Here is a 22,774-nt window from a genome sequence, read left to right on the forward strand (position 1 = left end):
TTTGCGGTTTGTTTTGTTTGTTTGACCCGCCCTTTGTGGGAGAATGGGGACTGTGAGCCAAGCCTTGGAAGAAACCGATTGTGTTCATGTTGGACGGAGATCAAGGGCCGTCCAGCGCTGGGCATCGGCCAAGGAGGGACAAACGGCGATGCCCGGCAGTGGGTCAGGGGTGTGTGCTGGCCTCTTTGCCCTTGCAGGGGCCGTGGGGGGCGACTTTCCAGGAGGGACCCAGAGCAGTCCCCTCCATGGCCACATGAGGAATGCCATGTCATTTCTCTCTCAGTGGGCCCCCAAACCACCCAGGTTCCAGAGGGGCTTGGGTGACACTGGCGATGTTGAAGTGTGGCTGGCAGGAAGGGGGCCACACAGTTGAGTAAGCAGTAGGTGCAGCTTTATTTAATCTCTTTATTCACATGCAAGACGGATGGGAGATGTGGACAACAGGAGTGAACCTCACTGTCTCAGGAGAGTGGGTCTGGGAGCCTGAGGCCTCCGGAGAGCAAGCGGGAGGAGAGGGGAGGCTGGGGGCTGCATGCATAGGAGTAGACAGGAGACAGAAACCAGATGGGCCATGAGCAGGGGATAGTGGGAGAGGAATGAGGCATGGCAGGGCGTGGGCCAGGGTGTCACAGGCAGGCTGGGAGTGTCAGGGAGAGATATTCGGGGTTTGGAAGGAGGGGACCCCTAGGACCAAAAGGAAACTGGAAGCTCGCCCTGGTCGGCTTCCTGCCTGGAGCCTCCACACTGTCCCAAGAAGCCAGTGCCCACATCTGTTAGCTGCCAAGGTCCCACCCTCTGGTCTGGACAGAGCTGGGGAGAGGTTTGCTGCCCGATCCCAGGAGCAGCAGCTAGGCCTGGGATCCCGGGTGCAGCCTCAGGCTTTGGGGTGGTGCCTTCCAAAGTGCACACACAGGCGGCTCTGAGGGGTTCAGAGCAGGTCAACACACCCTGGGGCTCTGGGAGAGACGGGCCAGGCTGATAAGGGATGGGATCACAGCTTTGCCATCTACATAGCAGTCCTGGGGCCCAAACAATCCAGCTTGCTCCCCTCAGCCACTCAGAACAAACGCCTTAAGTGCTGACCCACTCACCCGGTGCTGTGCTAGGTGCTGGGGATGGGAAAAATAACAGGCAGAGGTCCTGCCCTTGAGAAGTTCAGAATCAAAGGAACTAAAGGCAAAGATCTTCAACTCCCAAGTGAGGCCTCATGCTGATGGAGCCAGGCACAGGGAACAGGGTTCCTGGGGAGGAAGGAGGGCGGAGGGAGGGAGGGAGGACAGGCCGAACGAGATGAGTTTGAGTTGGGTCAGGAGCAGCTCAGGATGGGCTTTCACGTTTGCCCGCTGCGCGTGTACAGACATATGGAGGCCCTGCAGGCCATGGCTCAGCTCTGCCAGACCTCCTGGGGGCCGGCTGGTGCAGAGCCATTTTGCAGCAAGGAAGGGAGAGGAATGACGTCAAGGAGAAGCCTGGAGGCTCAAATGTGCTTCCAGATGGATGGAATAGCCCAGCCACCTGTATCCAACAATCCGTCCCTCCCCGGTAGGGAAGATCTGCCCTGCACATCCACCTCAGGTGCAGGCCCTGCCTCCCGCTTCCTCCCCTTCCGGAAGAGCCCTTATTACTCCCCTGCTGGATCGTACAGCTCAGCACCCTGCAACTCGGACAGACTCCGAACTTCATCCCCAGCCTGGCTGAGAGAGACCCCACCTGGCTCTCCAACCTCCTACCTCACCTGGCTGTTCTCCCTGGCACTTCGGGCTCATTCCCAAGTCTAAACATTGTTCAGAGCCCTTCCACCCCCAAGGAACCCTCCCCTTTGCCCCCATGGCCCCTCCTTTGAGGTCTGCATTCCCTTCCTTGTCACCCTGGCCCCACTGTCCCCCTGGTTGACCCTTCTGTCACTTAGGGTCTGCACTGCTCCTCCAGGAGAATCTTACTCTGCCCCACTTGGTCACCACACTATTGTGACCTTCTGCAGAGCTTCCCTAGCTCCTCAGTATCCAAAACAGGAGTCTGCACCCAGTAGGCTCTCAGCCCTGGTACAATAATGTTAAGCTGGATGGAAGCCTGCAATGCCTGGGTCAGTGTCCAGACTCCGCAGAGAGACACCTGCTCACCCCAAAGAGGACACTAGAAGCAGCTGCAGCAGAGATGGTCAAAAGATGGCCAGCGGGGGTGCCCTGGGAGCCAACTTGAGGGAGGTGCAGTCAGATCATTCCAGCTAAGAATGGAGGTAGAAAGAGGCCGATGGTCCCCAGGAAGCAGACGATGATAAACAGCCAGAGGAAGATCCTGTCAATGACCATGGCGACGTACTTCCAGTCCTCCTTCACCTGTGGGGAAGACAGCACACAGTGACGGGGGCCAGGCCCAGGAAAGGGGATGGGTTCCCCCCATGCACAGCCCCTGCACAGATGGCCACTGGGGGCAGCAGTAACTGCCCCACAGAGACCTTGGGGAGCAAAGGTCAGCGCACGGAGCAGGGTGGGTGGAGGGGAGGGACGGGCAGTTTCAAGGCTCCCCTGATGATTCCCCTCCCATCCCAGCCCCTCCACATGTCCATGTTTTGCTCCCAGACTATAGGTAAAGGAGGCTAGAGGGACGCAAGGAAGCGGCAGGACCACCCAGGGGCATGGGCCCTTCTAGGGAGTCTGCAGTGACTTCAATGCAACACCGGACTTTGCTGCCCACAGGTTGCCTCCTCACCCACTTGCTGGAGCTGGGGAGAGGGAAACAGGCGAAGGTGGCTGGGACCCCTGGCAGGCTGGGGGTGGAGCAGGGGCTTTGTAGAACTTGGGCTCACAGCCCAGACAATGGAGCCTGGATTCTTCACTGCTCCTGGATGACATCATGATTAATTTCCTTATCTATTCACCAAGGCCACTCATAATAACCTCCCAGCCTTTCATCGTTCCCTAGGCTGATAAGAGTAGTGGTAGAGTAGTGGCCCTGACCCAACTCAAACTCATCTGGTTCAGCCTGTCCTCCCTCCCTCCCTCCCTCCACCCTCCTTCCTCCCCAGGAACCCTGTTCCCTGTGCCTGTCTCCATCAGGAGGAGGCCTGTGCTACAGTAGTGGCCTGCTCATGTAACAATGGCAGACAGGGGCTGGGGCAGGGGTTAGGGTGTGGCCAATGCCATGGCAGGGGCGGGGGAGTGGAGTCCACCTGGCACAACCAAGAATCTGCAGGGTTTGTGGTTGAAGAGTGAAGTTTGCAAGATCCTCAAGAGTCCATAAACAAGAAAGCAGAGGAAGAGACCATCCAAGACAAAAGACAAAGGCTGACGCTGCAGCAGCTGACTTTCTAGGTCTCTCCTGAAATGCTCCCCCTGCTTCCCGCCACCTCCAAGGCAATGGTGGGAGCTGGCGGCCTGAGGGAGGCATGGGGTTCAGCATCTGGGGTCCTCCCTCTCTGGCTCTCAGGCTCCCTATTAGGCTGAGCTGCTCATGCCTGACCCCATGGTGTGTAAACTGCCACCTGCCAATAAATGTCCTCAGAGGGGCCAGCTACATGTGCTCTCTCACTGTTTATTCCATACTTTTTTTTTTTTTTTTTTTTTTTTTTGAGACGGAGTCTCACGCTGTTGCCCAGGCTGGAGTGCAGTGGCGCGATCTCGGCTCACTGCAAGCTCCGCCTCCTGGGTTCATGCCATTGTCCTGCCTCAGCCTCCTGAGTAGCTAGGACTACAGGCGCCCGCCACCGCGCCCGGCTAATTTTTTGTATTTTTAGTAGAGACGGGGTTTCACCGTGGTCTCGATCTCCTGACCTTGTGATCCGCCCGCCTCGGCCTCCCAAAGTGCTGGGATTACAGGCTTGAGCCACCGCGTTATTCCATACTTCTAAGGACCATGACTGAGGGAAGTGGGTCCTCACGGGAGGGGCCTGGGCTGCCCAAGCTCACACTCTGTGGTAAGGTGGTTCCCCGCTAAGTAGATGGGGTCACCTAGGCTGGCCCCTCTCCCAACCCCAACGCACCGAAGAGTCGGCATCCTCAGACCGCAGGTGGTCGGCAATGTAGTGTACGCCTTCCAGTGCCTTCTGCATGCGGGGTGACAGCAGCAGCTCACCCTCCTGCAGCACAGCCTCAGCCTTGGGACCTGAGGCTCCGGAGTGCAGGTGGCCGTGGCTGCAGAGGGTGCCCACAGAGGAGGCCACGTGACCTGCACACGCCCATCTGTCCTCCTCCTCCACCACCACCTCCCTCTCCTCGGCATCCACGTTGGTCTCCAGCCAGTGATAAGAGGGGCTGAGTTTCAGGCCTGGGGGGTGGCAGAGCTCCAAGGATGGCAGGGGCCGGTTCATCAGAAGCCACCGGGGCACACAGCCCAGAAGGGCCCCCCGCACCCAGCGGGGCATGGTGTGGGTGCTGGGGGAGCGGTGGTGCACATTGAGCACGAAGACAGTGATGACGATGGACAGCGTGACGAAGATCATGGTGAACAGCAGGTACTCGCCGATGAGCGGGATGACCAGCGAGGTGGACGGGATGATCTCGGTGATGAGCAGCAGGAAGACGGTGAGCGACAGCAGCACCGAGATGCACAGCGTGATCTTCTCGCCGCAGTCGGAGGGCAGGTAGAAGACCAGCACGGTGAGGCAGGAGATGAGCAGACAGGGGATGATGAGATTGATGGTGTAGAAGAGTGGCAGCCGCCGGATGACAAAGGCGTAGGTGACATCAGGGTAGATCTCGGCACAGCAATCGTACTTCTTGCTGTTGTAGGTGCCCGTGGCATTGACAATGGCCCACTCACCGCTCTCCCAGTAGTCCTTCAGGTCCACCGTCTGCTCCATCTGCTCCAGGTCGATCTTGGCCTTGTCATAAGTCCAGGAGCCGAACTTCATCTTGCAGTTCTGCTGGTCGAAGGGGAAGAAGGTGACGTCGATGCTGCAGGAGCTCTTGTAGATGGCCGGGGGCACCCAGTGCACAGTGCCCGTGGAGAAGAGGTGGGCCTTGGTCATGTGGGTCACTGCAAACTCCCCATCTGCACTGGGGAGAGGAAAGGAGCTGGGGAGACCCCTGCACACCCACCTGCCTGAGCCCAGCTACTCAGAGAGCTGGCAGCAGGGGAAACCCAAGAACCAAGTCAGACCCGGCCACCCTGGTGGGGTTTATTTATACAAGTGTGTAAGTCTCCCCCGGCACACACATTTATAGCCACTGAGCTGTCTTGTCAATTACTACCTTCTTAAATACAAAAGGAGGAATTGTGAGGAATAGAGTGAAGTACCAAGAATTCTAAAAACAACCACTAATAACATTTTGATGATAAATATGTGTATATAAAATGTAAAACGATTATATATACATTATTAATATATGACAATCATATATATTTGTGATCATGGGGTATATGCCATTTGATTGCCTATTTTTAGTCATTTAATATTTTATTTCATTTGCAGTAAGGAAAGAGTTGAATAGACACAAGGCCAGCCACACCACAGGGGAGATGGAGATAGCGTTCAAAGCATCTCTTCCAAACTTCGCAGGTTAGGGGTTTTTCAAAGGCAGTTTTGGGGAAGGGGGGTGTGGCCAGGTGCTTGCTGCTGATTGGCTGGGCAGAGATGATATTGCAGTGGGTCAAAGCTGTCCTCCTGTGCGCTGAACATTTAATATTTTAGAGTGATATCTATGAGTCTAGCAGATGATGAGTCAGCCCCTCAGGAGGGCGATCCCTTTCCACCTGGGATCATCCTTGCTCAGAAGAGACCTAACATCTTTGGGGGTGAAGATACTCCCTTGAATGTATCCATTTAACATGCGTTTTTGAGCCCCTCATCCACTAGGGCCGGTACCAGAGCTGTGCAGAAGAGGAATATGAGAAAGGTCCCTGCCCTTAAGGAGCCATGAGGAGATGAGACGTCTCCAGGAACCACTGCAACATCAGGGAGGCAGCTGGCAACACTAGGAGGGCAGTCTGGGTGCTCCTCGGGCCCTTTGGGGGAAATCTGGGAGGTGAGCAGGGTCATCGAGAACCCTGCCATTTGGAAAAGGCCTTGACTGATGGTAGCATTTGGCTGAGACATGGGCAGAGAGCTTTCCGGTAGAGGCTCGCACAGGGACAGAGAGTGTGAATCAGGGGTATTGTGGGACTAGGCATTCAAGGGCCCACAAGGAGTCTGGGGACACTGGAATAGTGGTGACCAGTCAGGCAGCACTTCCTGGAAGCCTCAGCCCCTGATTCCACCAGGAGGTGGCTCAGTGGACTCCTGCTCTAGTCTTTAACCATCCTCCCTCCCCCTCTAATTCCCACAGCCAATTCTAAAATCCAAGAAATCAGAGGAGTCCTTGGGAACAGGGGGCCTTATTCCCCCATGGAGTAGTTCCATGGTAGAGATATAGGCAGGCTGGAAATAGGAACTTTGTAAGAGAGTAACAAATACCTTGAGACAAAAGTTAAAAAAAAAAATTCTTTTTTGAGGCGGAGTCTCACTCTGTCATCAGGCTGGAGTGCAGGGGTGTGATCTCGGCTCACGGCAACCTCCATCTCTCGGGTTCAAGCGATTCTCCTGCCTCAGCCTCCCGAGTAGCTGGGACTACAGGTACACACCACCATGCCCGGCTAATTTTTGTATTTTTAGTAGAGGCAGGGTTTCACCATGTTAGCCAGGATGGTCTCAGTCTCTTGACCTCGTAATCCGCCCGCCTCGGCCTCGAAAGTACTGGGATTAGTACTGGGTGAGCCACCGCGCCCAGGCAAAAACAAAATTGTTTTAAAGCATTGTGTCACACACAATGACCACTAGATGGCAACATGTGCTCATTTGGGGGAAGGAACCTGGCAAACTCTTTGACGCCTTCCTGTTAACCTTGAGTGGGGTATCTGGGTGGAGGGGAGCCTTTTCTAAATGTCAGCAGGACTTTGGCTTGGAATTTTGTACCCCCAAAAAAAAATTTCTTGTAATTAATCAAGTAACACTAGCTGAAGTCTTATTGGGTAATCCTCAAACTCAAAGTCATAGTTGATGTAGGACTTTGCTCCTGACCTCTGCCACCCCTAAAGGAAACAGAAACCAGAGGATCCTGGGTGCCAGCTATGGGGCACAGAGATATGACAGGGTGGGGAGTTCGTGAGTCCCGCAGCAGCTGCAAACACTAGGCACCTGAGATGTGAGAGCTGCCAGTGTGAGAACTCAGGATGAACACGTGTTCACCAAAGTGACTTAGGTGAAAGGGCTTAGTTCTGACCAGAACTGGACAGTGTAAAAAAACCATCTGACCCGTCTGAAGACAAACAATCCAGAAATGGGTCATTTTTCCTTTTATTTCTTTCTTTAAAAATAGCATTTCCAAAGTAGGATCAAATGAATTGGGAAATGCTGGGCTGGGTGGATGTCTTTGCTGCAGGACTTCTAATAACATTTTTAAAACGCTATTGTGCTCTGCCATTTTCCAAAAGACTTGGGTGGGGATGGGGGTGGGTGTTACATGCAATGTTATCCAAAATTACTTGACCATAGAACCCTTTTTCATACCTATTTATAACTCAAAGAAGCCATGCTCTATAGCCCCACCTTAGAAAACATTTTTAGATGAACGTAACACCAAACATCTTTTCATTTTAACTTCTTAACTTCTAAGGGAAGAATTGCCTGATACCAAATACAGAAATGAAATTATAGATGTCTATTTATTCCATCAAAATATTTTTTGTTGATTTTTCTTTTGTCCACTGGGGCTCTCTTTAGACTCCTCTGCCTTCAATTAACTTCTTGACATTGCAGTCAAAGATTACTCCTTTTTAGTCTTGAAGACAACTACAAAATAACGTGATTGGGAAAAAGGAAACTGCACGCCAAGGAAGTGCATGGCCTTTGAAGGTGTTGGCCGATGCTGCCTGCCTGTCTGACCAACACTGCCACCCCTCACAACTTCAACCCCAAGGCATTGTTTTTAGAGCCTGCACCACATTTCTCAAAGAATACTCCGTATTGACAAATCTCTGTTCCTCTAGCACAGTGCCAGGCATCGATACCTAACAGGTGCTCATCTGCCATTCATTTTGGTGTAGAGTGAGAACAAAAGAAAAGAAATGAAAGAATAAAGAGAGAGGTGGGGGAGACATGCTCAGCAAAGCAGTCGAGAAGGAGGCGAGGAAGCTGACACCAGGGGTGCCCCTCCCAAGGCCATGGACCCGGCCCCTGCCAGTTGGCCTCCCCTCATCCCCCCAGGACCCCAATGGCTTCCTACTTGTTGTAGAGGACAATGTCAGGGATCCAGATCATCTCAGAAGGGACCCGGAGAGATGTGATATTGCCGAAATCGGCGGGGTTCCAGCGCAGTTTGTAGTCGCTCCACTCCTGTGCGTGGGGAGGAAGTTGTGTCAACCTCGCTTTCAGGGAGCAGCCTAGGGCAAAGCTAGCACACCCCAGGGATGCCCAGAATTGGGCCAAGCAGCCCCCTTGGAGCAGCCAGGGCTCCCCACCCAGCCCAGAATAGTGGAGGGAGCTGCGGTGCTGGGAACGGGCTCTGAGCAAGTAACCAACCTTCTCGCTTTGCCTGGACTTTAGTAGTCAAGGTCCTGGGCACATGAAGTTCACCCTTGTCCTGCCTCTAGTCCTTGTTCTGCCAATCCCTGGCTGGATGACCTTGGTGGGCCACCTCACTCATCTCTAGTGAAGTTTCTCATTTTTAGTACATCACAGTTTATGGTTTGTTTTCTACTCTCCATCTAGGAAAAGCCTCCACGGGACAGCTAAGCAGGGAATGCAGAGCAGGTGAAAGCATCTCCCCCATTTAGCAGATGAGCAAACTGAGGACCAGAGACAGGAAAATCAATCTGCCAGAGGCATATAGTGAGGCAGGGGAGTTACCCTGGGACCTGCAAACTGCACTCCCAAGTGCCCTACAGGAGTTCCACCAGAGATGGGATCAGAGCCCTGCCTCCACCAAGGCCTCCACCAAGGCAGGTCCAAGTTAGTCCCCCTGCCTCCATCAGGTTCGTATTCTCTCTGTAGTCCATCTGTCAAGTTTTCAACCAACATTTTGAGGCACCCACACCAAATTGGGGTACATTAATCCTCCCAGGCATGTGGTAGTAGACTGCATTATCCTCATTTTGCAGATGAGGAAACTGAGGCTCTGAGAGGTTATGTAGCTCACCCAGTATCACAAGCTAATCAGAGGCATTGCTGACTGGCCTGACTCATACTCCAGTACTCCTTCCTTGCCCTGCCACCTCAACCCTGAAGCCCAGGTGACCAGCCCATGGGGACAATTGGGTCAAACCAAGTTCTAGTCCTGCCTCCCTGCACACACACACACACACACCACATGACTGGGTAGCTTCCAAGTTTCTGCTTCCCTCTGGCCCTCAGCTGTCACATCCGTAAAGATGAGCCAAGTGACCCCTAATAGCTCCTGGATTATGGCATCAGAGGGAGGGAAGACTCCGACCTAAGCGGGATCTGTGCGTCCTTTCCTGAGTCTAACTGGGTTCTATGACTGTCTTGACCAGTAGTATACAACAAGATCAATGCTGGCCCAGTTTCTTTTACTCCCTGTCTCTTGGGACCCTCACTCTGGAATCCCTGAAACACTAGGCAAGAAGTCTGACTCCCCTGCTGGAGAGACCCTGAGGGTGCATGAAGGGGACGAGGGGCCCATCTGAGTCCAGCCTTCCAGCACCTTCCAGAGCCTTCTGGACATCCCTGCTAAGGGACATATGTGTGAATTAAGCTGTCTTAGACCCTCCAGACCAGATGAACCCTCACTCAAATACCACCAAGTAACCCTAGTGGTCACCATGCGAAGCAGAAGAAACCACCCAAACTCCTGGCCATAAAGCCATAAGACATAGTGACCTAGGAGCTGCTGTGAGCCTGTAAGTTTGGGGGTATTTGGGTGGCAGCATAGATATTAAGCACTCAGCGTTCTCTCGTAGGAGCCTGGGGCTCGGAGTCAGGCACAGCTGGGCCCCCTTTTCCAGCCCAGCTGCTCTCTGCTTCCTGCTCTCCTGAGCTGCAAAATGGGCAGAATGAACCTCTCCTGGGGCTTTGGGGAGGATTCCGAAGTAGCAGGGATGAATGGATGCCTGCTCCCAGGAAAGCACCACTTGGCTTTCTAGTGCCTGAGGCGACCTTCTCAGGCACTAGACTCAAGTCTAGCCACCAAGAACACAGGCCCTGTGGAAAAAGTCAGCTTTGGGAACATCCCATGTGGCATCTGCTTGGTAAACTAAGTTCAGGGTCTTGCTGTTCCTTGGTCTTTCACTAGCGAAGAAGTCCTAGGTGGGGTCTGGGGTCCATGGATTCCCAGTAGGCTCCTGCCTGGACTGGAGAAGGGGCCCTCACCTGTTTTAGCCAGACGTTGGTGGTCATCATTTGGTTCTTCTCATCCTGACCCAGAGACAGACAGGAGCAATTAGAGGGGTTGGCCCAGTCCCAGAAGACAGGGTGGAGTGGGATGGGCTGTTTCAGACCCTCTGATAGGACACCCCAAGCCCATCCCGCCCAACCATCCGCTCTGAAACCCCACCCTGACTCAGATTCTCCAGGATCGCACAGGCACTGCTGCCAATCAATGTCCTCCTAGGAGGGAGCTCCAGAGCTGGGAGAGGGAAGGGTGTAGCAGCCCCGGGAAGAGCCGTCCCCGCCCCCACCCCAGGTCACTGCTGTGCGTGAGGGCTGGGCCGGGGTAGAGGAAGGGGGGGGCGCGGGAAGCGGTTGGGGGTGGCGGGAAGTGGTGGGTGGTCTGGGATCTCCTTCCCCGGGGCCAGGGGTGGGAGGACAGGCGCACCACGTCGATGAGCTGAGCGATGGACAGTCCGAAGCGCACAATCACCACGTCTGAAGTGTTGGGCACCGGGCGCGCCCAGCGGTTGTAGCCCCGGAAGAGGTGTTTGAAGAGCCGGTCCTCAGCCTGGGTATGGGATCCTCCCTGCGGCAACGCCGTGGGACTGGGAGAGGAGAGGGGGTCTCCAGGAGCCCTGGGAGGTGGGCGCTTGGCTTCCTCTCCACCTGCTATCAAATCAGAGCCACTCAGCCTCATTGAGCCTCAGTTTGCTCATCTGTAAAATGGGGATACTTACCCAGAACCTATCTCAAAACACCGTTGAAGATGGCAGATGATAATGTCTATCAGAGCTGAGCACAGCATGATAGGCTGTGGGGTCGTGGGAGCTCAGGAAAGGTCAACTGCTTTGTGATGTTGGAGAAGAAAGGAGTGGGAACTAGTGCTGCAGGGGTCGAGGGGAAGGGGCAGAGGCAGGGAAGTAGGGAAACATGAATCTACAGACAAGATTCAGCCCCATATGGAGGAGCCCCTGCGGGGACAGGGAAGTGAAAGAGATGCCTGGTCTAAGTCGGGGGCTGCAGGGAGAAGGGCTCCGGCATTGCAGTGAGCCTGGCCAGGGTCAGCGGTCTCCCGTTCCCACCCGCTTGTTGGATGAACCATTAATGCTAACAGGGAAATAGACCGCTTTGGGATCCTCCCCAATTTTTTCTTAAACCGTGGGCATGTGCCACTTCCTATCAGATAAACAAAGCTTTTCAAAATGTTTCTATGACATCACTCGTGTCAGTTTTCACTGTGTTCAGCAAACGGCTTCACCCCTTCAGGGCTCTGCTGTCCAAGCAAGTCGAGAACTACAGCTCCAAATCCCAGAAAAACGTGTCAGCACCATCTGGGACAGAAAGCGCTGCATCCCGAGTGCCTCCTGTATCCCGGATTCTGGTCACAAACTTTCGTTTAATCCTCACAATAGGCCTGGGAGGTACACAATACTATTTGCATTTTGCAGCTGAGGACATTGAAGCTTGGGGACATTTAAGGTGACACAGATGCTAACGTCAGAGCTGTGACCGCCCCTCCACCTCTCCCAGTGGAACCAGCCACCCGGCTGATGGCCTCTGAAGTCCCCTGCAGCTTTGACGGTTGCAACGAGTCCACCTGCAGACTCCTTCCTACAGTTTGTGAGCCAACAGGCGTGAGATGAAGTCTTACAATGACAGGTGACAAGCACTCACCTGCTGGGGTCAGAAGGAGCCACCACAGACTGAGCTTTGTGAAGGACAGGAACGCAGGACGGGAGGGGCCCATGGCTTCCCCTGAGCATCAGGAGGTCAGGTCAGGGCTTCACTGTGGGTTGCACCTCAGACCATGTCTCCAGCAGAGCTGCTGCTGTATTCTGTGAGGCTTCCTCTCACCACCAAACCTGAGCAAGCCCAAGAAAGGGCTCTTAGGGTCGTGTATCCTTGACACAGGCATATTTCTGTTTCTCACGTTCTACACAGGCATGAAATGTGAGCAAAAGGCCCTCAGCAGGCTTCTCAGCAGTTAAGCACTCCTGGGCTCTCCCTGGCTTATTGAGGAATCAGCCTCTTCCTCTTTCTCCAGTCAGCCAGCAACTCTGCCCTAAGACCAGCCCTGACCTGCTGGACAAAGGAGGGCACAGGATGGGACCGAGGTCCCCATTGCTTTGCCTCAGTGGTCATCTGTAAAATGGGATAATCATACTGCAAAGAGTGATCAATAAAAGAATCAGGGTACTATTCACAAGATCCAAAGGGCGGAAACAGCCTTTTGTCCAAACAAATGTCCATTAGCTGATGAATGGATGGACAAAAGGCAGTAAGTCCTTACAACGGAACATGATTCCACCATAAAAAGGACTGAGGTGCTGACACTTGCTACACCATGGAGGAACCTAGAAAGCATTCTGCAAAGTACCAGAAGCCAGTGGTAAAAAGCCACGTACTGAAGATGATATGTAAAATATGTATTTGGTCTTCAATCCTATTTCCTGGAATACAACTCCTAAGATACTTGGAATCTGCAAAATGATGTCTTTTTGCATGACCGGTGGCTGGCAGCCCCTAGGCAGCTGCAAGATGGGGCTGGTCACAGGAAGACAAAGGCAGGCTTTATAGGGTTAGGACTTTCAGCCCCGCCCCTCAAACCTCCAGGGACAGGAGAGGAGCTAAAGGTTAAGCTGATCGCCAATGACCACTGGATTAATCAATCATGCTGCATGATGAAGCCTCCATAGAAACCTGAAAGAACAGGTTTTAAAGAGTTTCTAAGTAGCAGAACATTGGAGGTTCCTGAGGGGTGATGAGCCCAGGGAGGGTATGGAAGCTCTGTGCCCCTTGCCAAACCTTGCTGTATGCATCTTGTCACCTGTATCTTACACTATCTCTTATAAGCTAGTAAACCAGTGTTTCCCTGAGTTCTGTGAGCCATTCTAGCAAGTTAGTCGAACCCAAGGAGGGGGTCATGGGAACCCCAATTTATAGCCAGTGGGTTGGAAGCACAGGTAAAACAACCCAGGACTTGTGATCGGCATTGACATTGGGGGGCAGTGTTGGGAACTGAGCCCTCGACGTGTGGGATCTGAGCTGTCTCCAGGTGGATGGTGTCTGAATTGAATTAGAAGGCACCCAGCTGATCTCTGCTGCAGAACTGACTGCTTGCTTGTGGGTGGGGAGAAGTCACAGAAGTTTTCCATGTTGATTGTTGTGGAGTGAGAGCAGAGAAAAACAGTTTGTGGTTTTTCCTACACAATGTATGATCCCATTGATATGGAATATGTAGAACAGGCAAATCTATAGAGACAGACGTAGATTAGTGGTTGTGGGGTGGCAGGAGGGAGGGATGGGAAGTGACTGCTTAATGATCACTGGGTTTCCCTTAGAGGGGATAAGAGAGCTCTGGAACTAGATGGTGTGGTATTGCACAGATGTGTGAATATACTAAAATTCACCAAATTGCACACTTTAAATGGGTGAATTTTATGGTATTTTAATTATATCTCAAAAAAACTTATTAAAAAATAAACAAACACCTCGTGGATTAAGAAGCAGCAGCTAGGCCGGCGCGCAGTGGCTCACGCCCGTAATCGCAGCACTTTGGGAGGCCGAGGCGGGTGGATCACGAGGTCAGGAGATCGAGACCATCCTGGTTAACATGGTGAAACCCTGTCTCTACTAAAAATACAAAAAAATAGCCGGGCGTAATGGCGGGCGCCTGTAGTCCCAGCTACTTGGCAGGCTGAGGCAGGAAAACGGCATGAACCCGGGAGCGGAGCTTGCAGTGAACCGAGACCGTGCCACTGCACTCCAGCCTGGGTGACAGAGCAATACTCCATCTCAAAAAAAAAAAAAAAGCAGCAGCAGCTACCTCTCTTGACTGTGGTGACAATGATATTTGCCAAACATGAAGAATCGATACACAAAGGGTTCTAGTGACCAGAAGGACACGGATGTCAAAGATCGGGGTAAACATAATGTTTCATGTGAAATGAATGTTTCATAATTGGGAAAGTCGGGAAAAGCAGTATTTTAAAATATTATTTTATATAGTGTGTGATTTAAATCATATATATATATCACTAAAATAACATTATTGCCTTACAAGCTTACACATTCAAATTAGCATTTTTTGAAACAGCCCCCCATGGGGAGAAGAGCGAGGCCTTGTGTTCAGGGACACATCGTGTGTGCGGTCTAGGGAGATAACAATGGCTCTTGGTACAACTAGTGAGTGCAGGATTTCCTTTGGGAGGGTGAGAATGTTCTGGAACTAGATAGTGCTGATGGCTGCACACTGTTCCAGTTGTACTGAATGCCAATAATGATCAATTTTATGTTATGTGTACTGAATCACAACTTTAAAAAAAGAATAAGGGTAAAAGTGGCTTTAAAAATATAAACCAAGGACTGGGCACAGTAGCTCATGCCTGTAATTCCAGCTCTTTTGGAGCAAGACAGAAGGAGTGTTTGAGCTCAGCAGTTCAAAACCAGCCTGGGCAACATAGTGAGATCCCCCGTCTCTGCAAAAAAAATTAAAAATTAGCTGGGCATAGTGGCGTGTGTCTATGATCTCAGCTACTGGGGAGGCTAAGAAGGGAGGGTCGCGTGAGCCTGGGAAAAATCAAGGCTGCAATGAGCTATGATCATGCCACTGCACTCCAGCCTGGGCAACAGAGCAAAATCCCATCTCAAAAAGAAAGTAAAAATCAAAGTAAACCACCAGGTATGAGAGAATCAGAATTATTATTCATGGAGTTGTGAAACCACTTTTATCTGGTCATTCTCATCCTCCCACCCACCCTGACCCAGCCTCTCAACAGTGTTTCTGGCGTCACTAATCCTCCATCTCTTCCAGGGCCTGTTGCACCAACCCATCCTACCCTCCTGGCAGGAGATGAGAGCAGGGCTGGTGCTGGCAAACGTGGCTTCGAGTCCTGGCCCCACCACTGGCTGGTGGTGATCTGTGAAAGGTCACTCAATCCCCCTGGGATTTTGTCTTAAGATAAAGATCGAACACTTTCTGCCCTGTGGGAGGAGTGACGGGAGCAAACGGGGTCATTTGTGTACATGAAAGTCCCTGGGGAACTGCAGAGGGCTGATCAGGGAACAGGTTGCTCTTGTGGTTGTCAGGGCCCATGATCCAGTGGCATCGCACAATGACAGTTTGTGTCAAGTAGGAGAAGAGGAATGTGGGAAGGATTTCATGTGTTGGAATTGCTGTCATATACTGACTATAGCACAGACACCAGAGTGTTTGGGGGGAAAAGGGCCCTCCTGCATCAATTTCCCCAGAAGGTTTCAATTCAAAGACTTGTTGGAAATAGAGGATTACATTTTTCTTCTGTTCCCTTGGGAGAATATTGCCCCTGTCCACCCGCTGCCCTTATCTTCCGTGCCACCCTACACCCCACCCTGCCCTGGGATTCCTCACTTTGTCTCAGTCTTAGAGGTTCCTGGTTCCTACCTGGCTCTGAAAATCCCCAGCTGGCAAGTGGAAAAGGCTGGTGGTTCCCAGCATATGGAATAAGCTGCCCGAGAGAGCCTCCCAAAGCTCTCCCAGAACGGTGCCTCCGTGGGGAAGAAGCAGGGAGTCCTGGCAGTGGGAAGCTTCTCCACAGATAGGCCTGATATACACAGCCCCACAAGAGCTCTCATTCAGGAGTGCAGCTTTATATAATGTGTAAACTCACATCGCCCTGCAAATTATGCAGAATGCTTGTACAGCACCCACCCCAGCCTGGGCATCAGCAGCTTCTGTGGCTCGGGTGAACCGCAGTGGCAGGGTCTGGGATCTCTGGCCCTCGAAGGCGCAGGGGCTTGTCCCCAAGGGACTTCCCCCAAGCAGACCACTGCAAAGGAAACAGCACAGCTACCTGATTACCAGAGAGGGCTAGCATTACCATCTTGCTCTTTTCTCTTTTAATCTCTTTTCTACATATAAATAGATCACCTGTGTTATCTCTGGGCACAGGAATTAGAGGCGAATATTATTCTTTTTGACAGTTTTCTGCATTTTCCAAATTTCCCACTATCAGCATGTATCGGTTACTTAATATCAGAATAATTTTCAAGTGGACAGCAATACCTGTGGTGTGTTTTACGCACCCTCCCCTCATCTCACAGCAGCAGGAGCTCACCCAAACTCTGTAGATTTGACTCCACTCTTCCGTCGGAATGCAGTGCAGTTCATCAATCAGCTGTGTAAAAAGTGGAAGCAACTCCGGTATCCAGCGACAGATGAATGGTTAAACAAATGTGGTCTATCCATACAATGGAATATTATTTATCCTCAAAAAGGACAGAAATTCTGATCCATGCTACAACACGGATGAACCTTGAGGACATTATGCTAAGTAAAATAAGCCAGTTACAAAAAGACAAAGACATTGTGATTCCGTTTATAGGAGGTTCCTAGAATAGTCAAATTCATAGAGACAGAAAGTAGCATGGGGGGGGGTGCCAGGAGCTAGGGCGAGGGGAGTGAGGGGCTGTTGTTCAATGGGTGCAGAATTTCAGTTTGGGATGACGAAAAAATCTGCAGATGGGCAGTGGTGATGTCTGCACAACAATGTGAATGTTCTTAACACGATGAAGTATATACACTTAATAATGGTTACACTGGTAAATTATGTTATGCATATTTTACCACAATAATAATTTTTTTAAAAGTCAGCTGTGTTCATCTGGAATCACCTTAGGGCTGAGGCCCGGGAAGTGGGATTGCCACATTGATCTCAAAGGTCAAATGGGGGCTTTCAGAGAAAAGTGGAACTTCCTGTCGTGAGGTCGCTCCTTAAGGGTGACCACTGTATCTTATTCACCTCTTCCCTCCAGCCCCAAGCAAAGCCCCAGCCCACTTTGTGGGTTCCACGTATTCAGAGCCACCTGCAAAAGGTACCCAGGGCAGGAGGAGGGCTCCGAGAGCCTGAAGAAGGAGACCAAGGCTTGTCACTTAATTTGGGGAGCAGCACGGCGTCAAACATTTGCACTCATAGTGTGATTGTTGACTCTTTTCTTTGTTTATCTTTCCACTACCTCATTCATTTTGTGATGTTGTTGTTGTTTCATGCTTGGACTGTAAGAGAATGTACTGCCTCATTCTTCATCAGGGCCAACAGTGTGCCAGGCACCAGGGACAGGGAACTGAGTGAACTTGAATAGAGAAGAACCAAAAGGAAGGAAAATGCTAGAGTCTCATCCACTCATCCACCCCTAATGTGGGGCATGATTTTATTCATTTAGCCCCATTGCTTCCAAAGCCATCCAGGGAGGTCCCAAGTTCCCCAAGGCATCCTTTCCAGGCTTTTTACAACTCTCCACATTGGGAAGCTCTTCCCGGAGTCTGAATCTGCATCAGCGTCTGAGAGATGCTTGAGTTGGGTTGACTTGAGTTTAGAGACCCTAATGTTGTCATCAGAGATTAAATTTCGTTAATACCCAGGGGAGACTGCAGAGGAGGTGAGGTTTTTTCTCTGCTCTCCACAATCATTCAAACACCTGATAATCACAAAGCTGCCATTCTGGTTCCTTGTCTCTTATCTCTTTCATCCTTTCTACCCTGGAGGATTTAAGATCCTCAAAGATCTCATGCCCATTTACATGTGACTCAGTGCCATCTAGAAGTTTCATTTGCTAGTTAAAATAAAGAAGAGTTGTGAAATTCCATGGCTTATGTCTACTTTCATACAGGCATAAAGTTTTTGCTAGATATTAGAACACAGGGCTGATTTGGTGCAGGGAATGAGGATTTCAGAATCCCCCCTGATGTTAATTCCTAAAAGGTCTTCCTAAGAACACCATGCATTTATGTTTTTTTCAGATTTACAAAGTACTTTTGCAGCTTTGACCTATTTGGGCCTCACATGACCCCTAGGAGGGTGTGGGGAAGAGATATTATTATCTCTTTCATGTAAGTTAAAAAGAAAAAAACTGATATTCAGAGAAGTTGACCAAAGCCACATAGATAAAAAGTGATGAAGCTGAGATTCAAGCTAAGATCTTTAGCTTCGAAACTAGAATGTGATAAATTATAATGTGGTGTTAACTAGGGGGGCAATTTCATGTAAGCAACTCAGCCAGTACTCACCTGTGTTCTGTAGACCCTAGCACTGTGTCTGTCATTGTTAAGCCGCCATCAGGACTGAGGTCTGTTGAGGACAAGTGAGGAGAGGGAACAGGCACCTCACCCCAAAGCTAGGTCCACCTGGATCCCAGATTCTAGGAGGTTCCTCTAGTGCAGATTCACTTTCTTATCCAGCCAATCAATATCGTTGCAAATTCCAAAGCTATCATGTGTTTCACCTTTTAACCAAGTGCATTTTTTAAAAAGGAGATTTTTTTTCTCCATTAGTGAGGATAGGAATCCAGGCATACTAAAATTGCATCATGTAGAGATCCAAGGAGAGCCACCCTGGACCCCCCAGAAGAATGTGCAAATAAGATGCGGTGACTCTAGAGGATGTATTCCCAGCAAGATGCCTCAAATCTGCACCCCCTGTGATGAACCCACTATATCATTTCATTTAACTTATCACTGGAAACCAAAGGAGGAATTGTTCCAGGTGATTGACAGTAATTAGAGGGAACTTCCACCTCTGGTTAGGAAGATGTCAAAAGAAAAAGAGCTGCACACTTTGACCCTCTAAGTGGCTGGATTGGCAGATTTGGGGAAGAGGAGAGAATGGAATGAGGTCCCTGGTTGTAAAGTGGGTCTAGGTGAATGGGGTGTACAGAGAAGCCTATGTAAAAGAGATTGCATATGTAAAGTGCTCGGACATCAGTGTCCCCATTGGGCTTGTGTCGCTGCTCATGTACACCAGTGCCAGCCACCCCCACCCCACCCCCACACTCACTGCAGCATCTCTAGCCTGCTTGAATCCTGGTTCTATGGAAGTCAAGGTGATTTGAGCTCACTTCCCTGCCCATGGTTCTACTACTGCTGCTTTCAACTTCCCACCCACCAGCCCACATTCTCCTCTTTTTACTAATACTTCCTTCTCCCGAAAGGCTGCTTCCATCCCATCTGGTTCCTTTCTACCGTCCAGAACCTCCCCAAGCATACGGGTCTCAGCTTTTTCACAACTGGCAACACTACACTCCCAAAGAAGCCCCTCCATTAGAGAAACTGGTACTGTTTCTTCTTCCCAATAAATTCACTAGAGGTGCTTAGGGGCTAGAGGGTATATTTCTAGCTTTTATATCTGCTTTGCTCAATCACAGAAGTTTAACATCTCAAGGTTGGGTGGGATCTGGAAGGTCATCTGAACTACCACACCAGCTGATGGAGGAATCCACTTCACAAACGCCAGCCTTGGAACAAGCCCAGCTGTAAAGAACTTGAAGAACCTTGGAAGGTATTTGCCTTCTAAGTGAGTAAATAGCATTGGTGTCTTTTAGCCCTTTTAAAGCACATAGACAATTTACTGAATGAATAAATAAATGAACAAAAGAACAGACAGCAGTAATAAAGACATAGGAGCAGATACAGTATAATAAAGCCACTATTCCTGAGACTGGGCTAGCCATCCTAGCCAGGAGGTGTTCATCGTCACCTGGCTGTGGACAGCCTCAGCAGGGACAACCAGGAGACTAAAATATTTCTAGGAGCAGGTGACATTCAGCATTCCGACATAAGTACCCAGAAACTGCTACCCAGAAACTGCTAGTATTTCTCCTGAGTACCCAGAAACTGCTAGTATTTCTTTGACCCCACATCCACAATCTCTCCACATGCATGCCACCCGCAACATAAGCCTTGGGCACCTTTCTTACCTGTGGTTACAGAAGAAGACAGGTCATTCAAAGGATGCAGAGAACCAGCCTGGCTTGGACATTCTGGGTAGCTGACAAAGTCACCCCAGAAATAGAGTGGCAGGTACAGAATAGAGCTCTGTCACTTCATTTCATGGTCAAACAGAGGCTGAAGAGTGAGGGTTTAGAGACACCCCGTCGAGCGGAGGACTTACGTGAGAGGCAGCTGGCTTCCCAGGGACGGCTGGGCAAGCTCTGCAGAGAGGTGGGTTTTCCTGGGGCTGTCCAGCTCTGGCAGCCAGAGCAGCTTCATGCGGGCACCACTGACAGCCCAGGCAGCCCAGCACAAGCGATTCAGCAGGTGAAACGCAAGCCTGGCCCCAGGAGGGGATGAGGGCTCAGCACTCAGCACACAAGCACACAGGCTCACGCCGCTCTCTCTGTCACACACACACACACACATACACACACACACACACACACAGCCTCTCTGGAGGGGAAGGAGGAGGAGCCTGTGACTTTCCAGCCTGTGTCTGGTGGGGACAGTGGCAGCTCTGCCCTCCCTCTGTCCAGTCACCACGACGCTCCCTTCCCTGCTCTCTGGACCCCTAGAGACAGCCTGCTAAGGAAGAGAGAGGAGCAGCTGGGCCAAAGACTGCTGATAGATCAGGTGCCACGAGGACTTCCATTGTCCTGTGGATTTAGCCATGTAGAGTTTTTTGGGGGATGTTGGCAAGACGACTTTCAGCAAGGAGTAAAGACAAAAGTATGATTTCAATGAGTTCAGGGGCGAATGGGCCAAGAAGGCTAAGTGATAAAAAGTAGAAACAATTCTCTCACAGACTTTCCCTTTAAAAGAGAGAAATATGAGGGTAACTGGAGGGAAATGTGGGTTCAATATGTTATTGAGTCAGGATCACTGCCTGGGGCCCCTGAATGCAAACACAGGTTCTGGGTCCTGGGTCCTGGGTCTGTCTGTCAATATAGCAGTAGAGTTTTGAAATGAGGAATCCACTTCACAAATTCCAGCCTTGGAACAAGCCCAGCTGTAAAGAACTTGAAGAACCTTGGAAAGTATTTACCTGCTAAGTCAGTAAATAGCATCGGAAAAATTGGAGTAAGGACAGAGCTGCTGGCCAGTCAGCCCACGGTTCTCTCCTTGCCCTCCTCCCCTGTGAGACCCCTCCCCCCACCACCCTAGAGGACCACCAGTCACTCGCGTGGCCACCCAGTGTGGCTGCTTCCCTCTCACCCCCTCAGCCTCCTTGCAGGTGACCTTGCCTTTGATTTTCCGGAGAAGTCTCCTTTTCTCCAGCATCAGATCGGGACTCCCGTCTCCTCCCGTGCATGGCGAATCCTGGCCCGCTGTGATCTTGACATCACCCCATCTATTAACAGCTCGGGTTTTCTCAGACCCTCCCTCTCCTCCCCACTTGTTCATTCCCTTCAGCACCTAACTAAGCTTATCCCCAATCCTAAAAACGCTATTTGGTTTCGGCTTTTCCCTCAAGTTACTTGCTAGCTCTTCTCCCTTATTTTGTTAAAAGCAAAGGCCCTGGACCTGCCCCGGCCACGAACTGCTGAGATTGAATTTCTTTTTTTTTTTTTTTTTTTTTTTTTTTTTTTTTTGAGACGGAGTCTCGCTCTGTCGCCCAGGCTGGAGTGCAGTGGCTGGATCTCAGCTCACTGCAAGCTCCGCCTCCCGGGTTCACGCCATTCTCCTGCCTCAGCCTCCCGAGTAGCTGGGACTACAGGCGCCCGCCACCTCGCCCGGCTAGTTTTTTGTAGTTTTAGTAGAGACGGGGTTTCACTGTGTTCACCAGGATGGTCTCGATCTCCTGACCTCGTGATCCACCCGTCTCGGCCTCCCAAAGTGCTGGGATTACAGGCTTGAGCCACCGCGCCCGGCCTGAGATTGAATTTCTAGCTCTGCTCTTAAACAGCTGCATAATCCTGGACAGGCCTCTTCAGCCTCCTATGCCTCAGTTTCCTCAGATGTAAAAAGAAGATGTGAACAATGGCTCCCGCCTCATAGGTTCACTATGAGGAGTCAATTAGCACAAATAAACACAAACACACACATGCATTGTGTGTACACATGTGCATGCGATTGTTAGCATCATCTTTTGAGACAATTAAAAGACATAAAATACCAAAAAACCATAAACACTCATATTTCCACTATTCATAATTAATAAATGTTAATATTTCACCATATTTACATATATAAAGTTAGATGTATACATTTTCCATCTGGAGACTGGAAGAAGGAAGGAGGGAAAGAAAGGAAGCAAGGAAGGAAGGAAGGAAGGAGGGAGGGAGGAAGGGAGGGAGGGAGGGAAGGGAGGAAGAAAGGAGGGAAGGGAGGGAGGGAAGAAAAGAAAAGAAAAAAGAAAAGAAAAGAAAATCACAGATCGTATCCATCAGGATTCTTGGTTGCAAGCAATAAAACCTACCAATTACTTTAAGTGGAGAATGGTTTTATTGAGGGAAAACGGGTGGTCCACAGAAGCACCTAGAAAGCTGGAGGGGCTGCTTGGAGAGCAGGAAGAAGAGGGAAGCCTTTGCCCCCCGGCCAGCGTGGTGGGTCCTGCTGCTACAGAGCTGCATGAGAACCTGGCATCATCACGGGTGCCGCTGTCACCGCTGTCCCTGGAAGCAGCCGTCCCTGCTGCTGCCGCTGCTGCCACAGTTAATTCTCCTCCAGCCCTGCTCCTTTGTGTCACTAGCTCTGCATACAAAAGTCAAAACAGATGCATCTGATTA

The 22,774-nt window shown here is 50.9% G+C and overlaps 1 protein-coding gene across 37 annotated transcripts; it reads right to left on the minus strand.

Moving 5' to 3' along the window:
- Positions 1–374: 374 nt before the first annotated feature.
- CHRNA2 (cholinergic receptor nicotinic alpha 2 subunit) lies at positions 375–20,473 on the minus strand. Of its 37 annotated transcripts, none has more exons than XM_074000555.1 (9): positions 20,224–20,473; positions 16,396–16,455; positions 15,990–16,107; positions 11,975–12,162; positions 10,746–10,966; positions 10,301–10,345; positions 8,199–8,308; positions 3,980–4,858; positions 375–2,336 (listed from the first exon to the last, which is right to left on the minus strand). In XM_074000555.1, the coding sequence occupies exons 8-9, from the start codon at positions 4,847–4,849 to the stop codon at positions 2,211–2,213; spliced, it is 996 nt and encodes a 331-aa protein (XP_073856656.1). In that variant the 5' UTR covers positions 4,850–4,858; positions 8,199–8,308; positions 10,301–10,345; positions 10,746–10,966; positions 11,975–12,162; positions 15,990–16,107; positions 16,396–16,455; positions 20,224–20,473; the 3' UTR covers positions 375–2,210. The 37 variants fall into 37 exon arrangements, with proteins under 37 accessions (XP_073856656.1, XP_073856645.1, XP_073856636.1 ...); XM_074000544.1 differs by having other exon boundaries at positions 3,980–4,989; XM_074000535.1 differs by having other exon boundaries at positions 3,980–4,994.
- Between the last annotated feature and the right edge of the window lie 2,301 nt (positions 20,474–22,774).

Source organism: Macaca fascicularis, chromosome 8, assembly GCF_037993035.2.
Source record: "Macaca fascicularis isolate 582-1 chromosome 8, T2T-MFA8v1.1".
Lineage (NCBI taxonomy): Eukaryota > Metazoa > Chordata > Mammalia > Primates > Cercopithecidae > Macaca > Macaca fascicularis.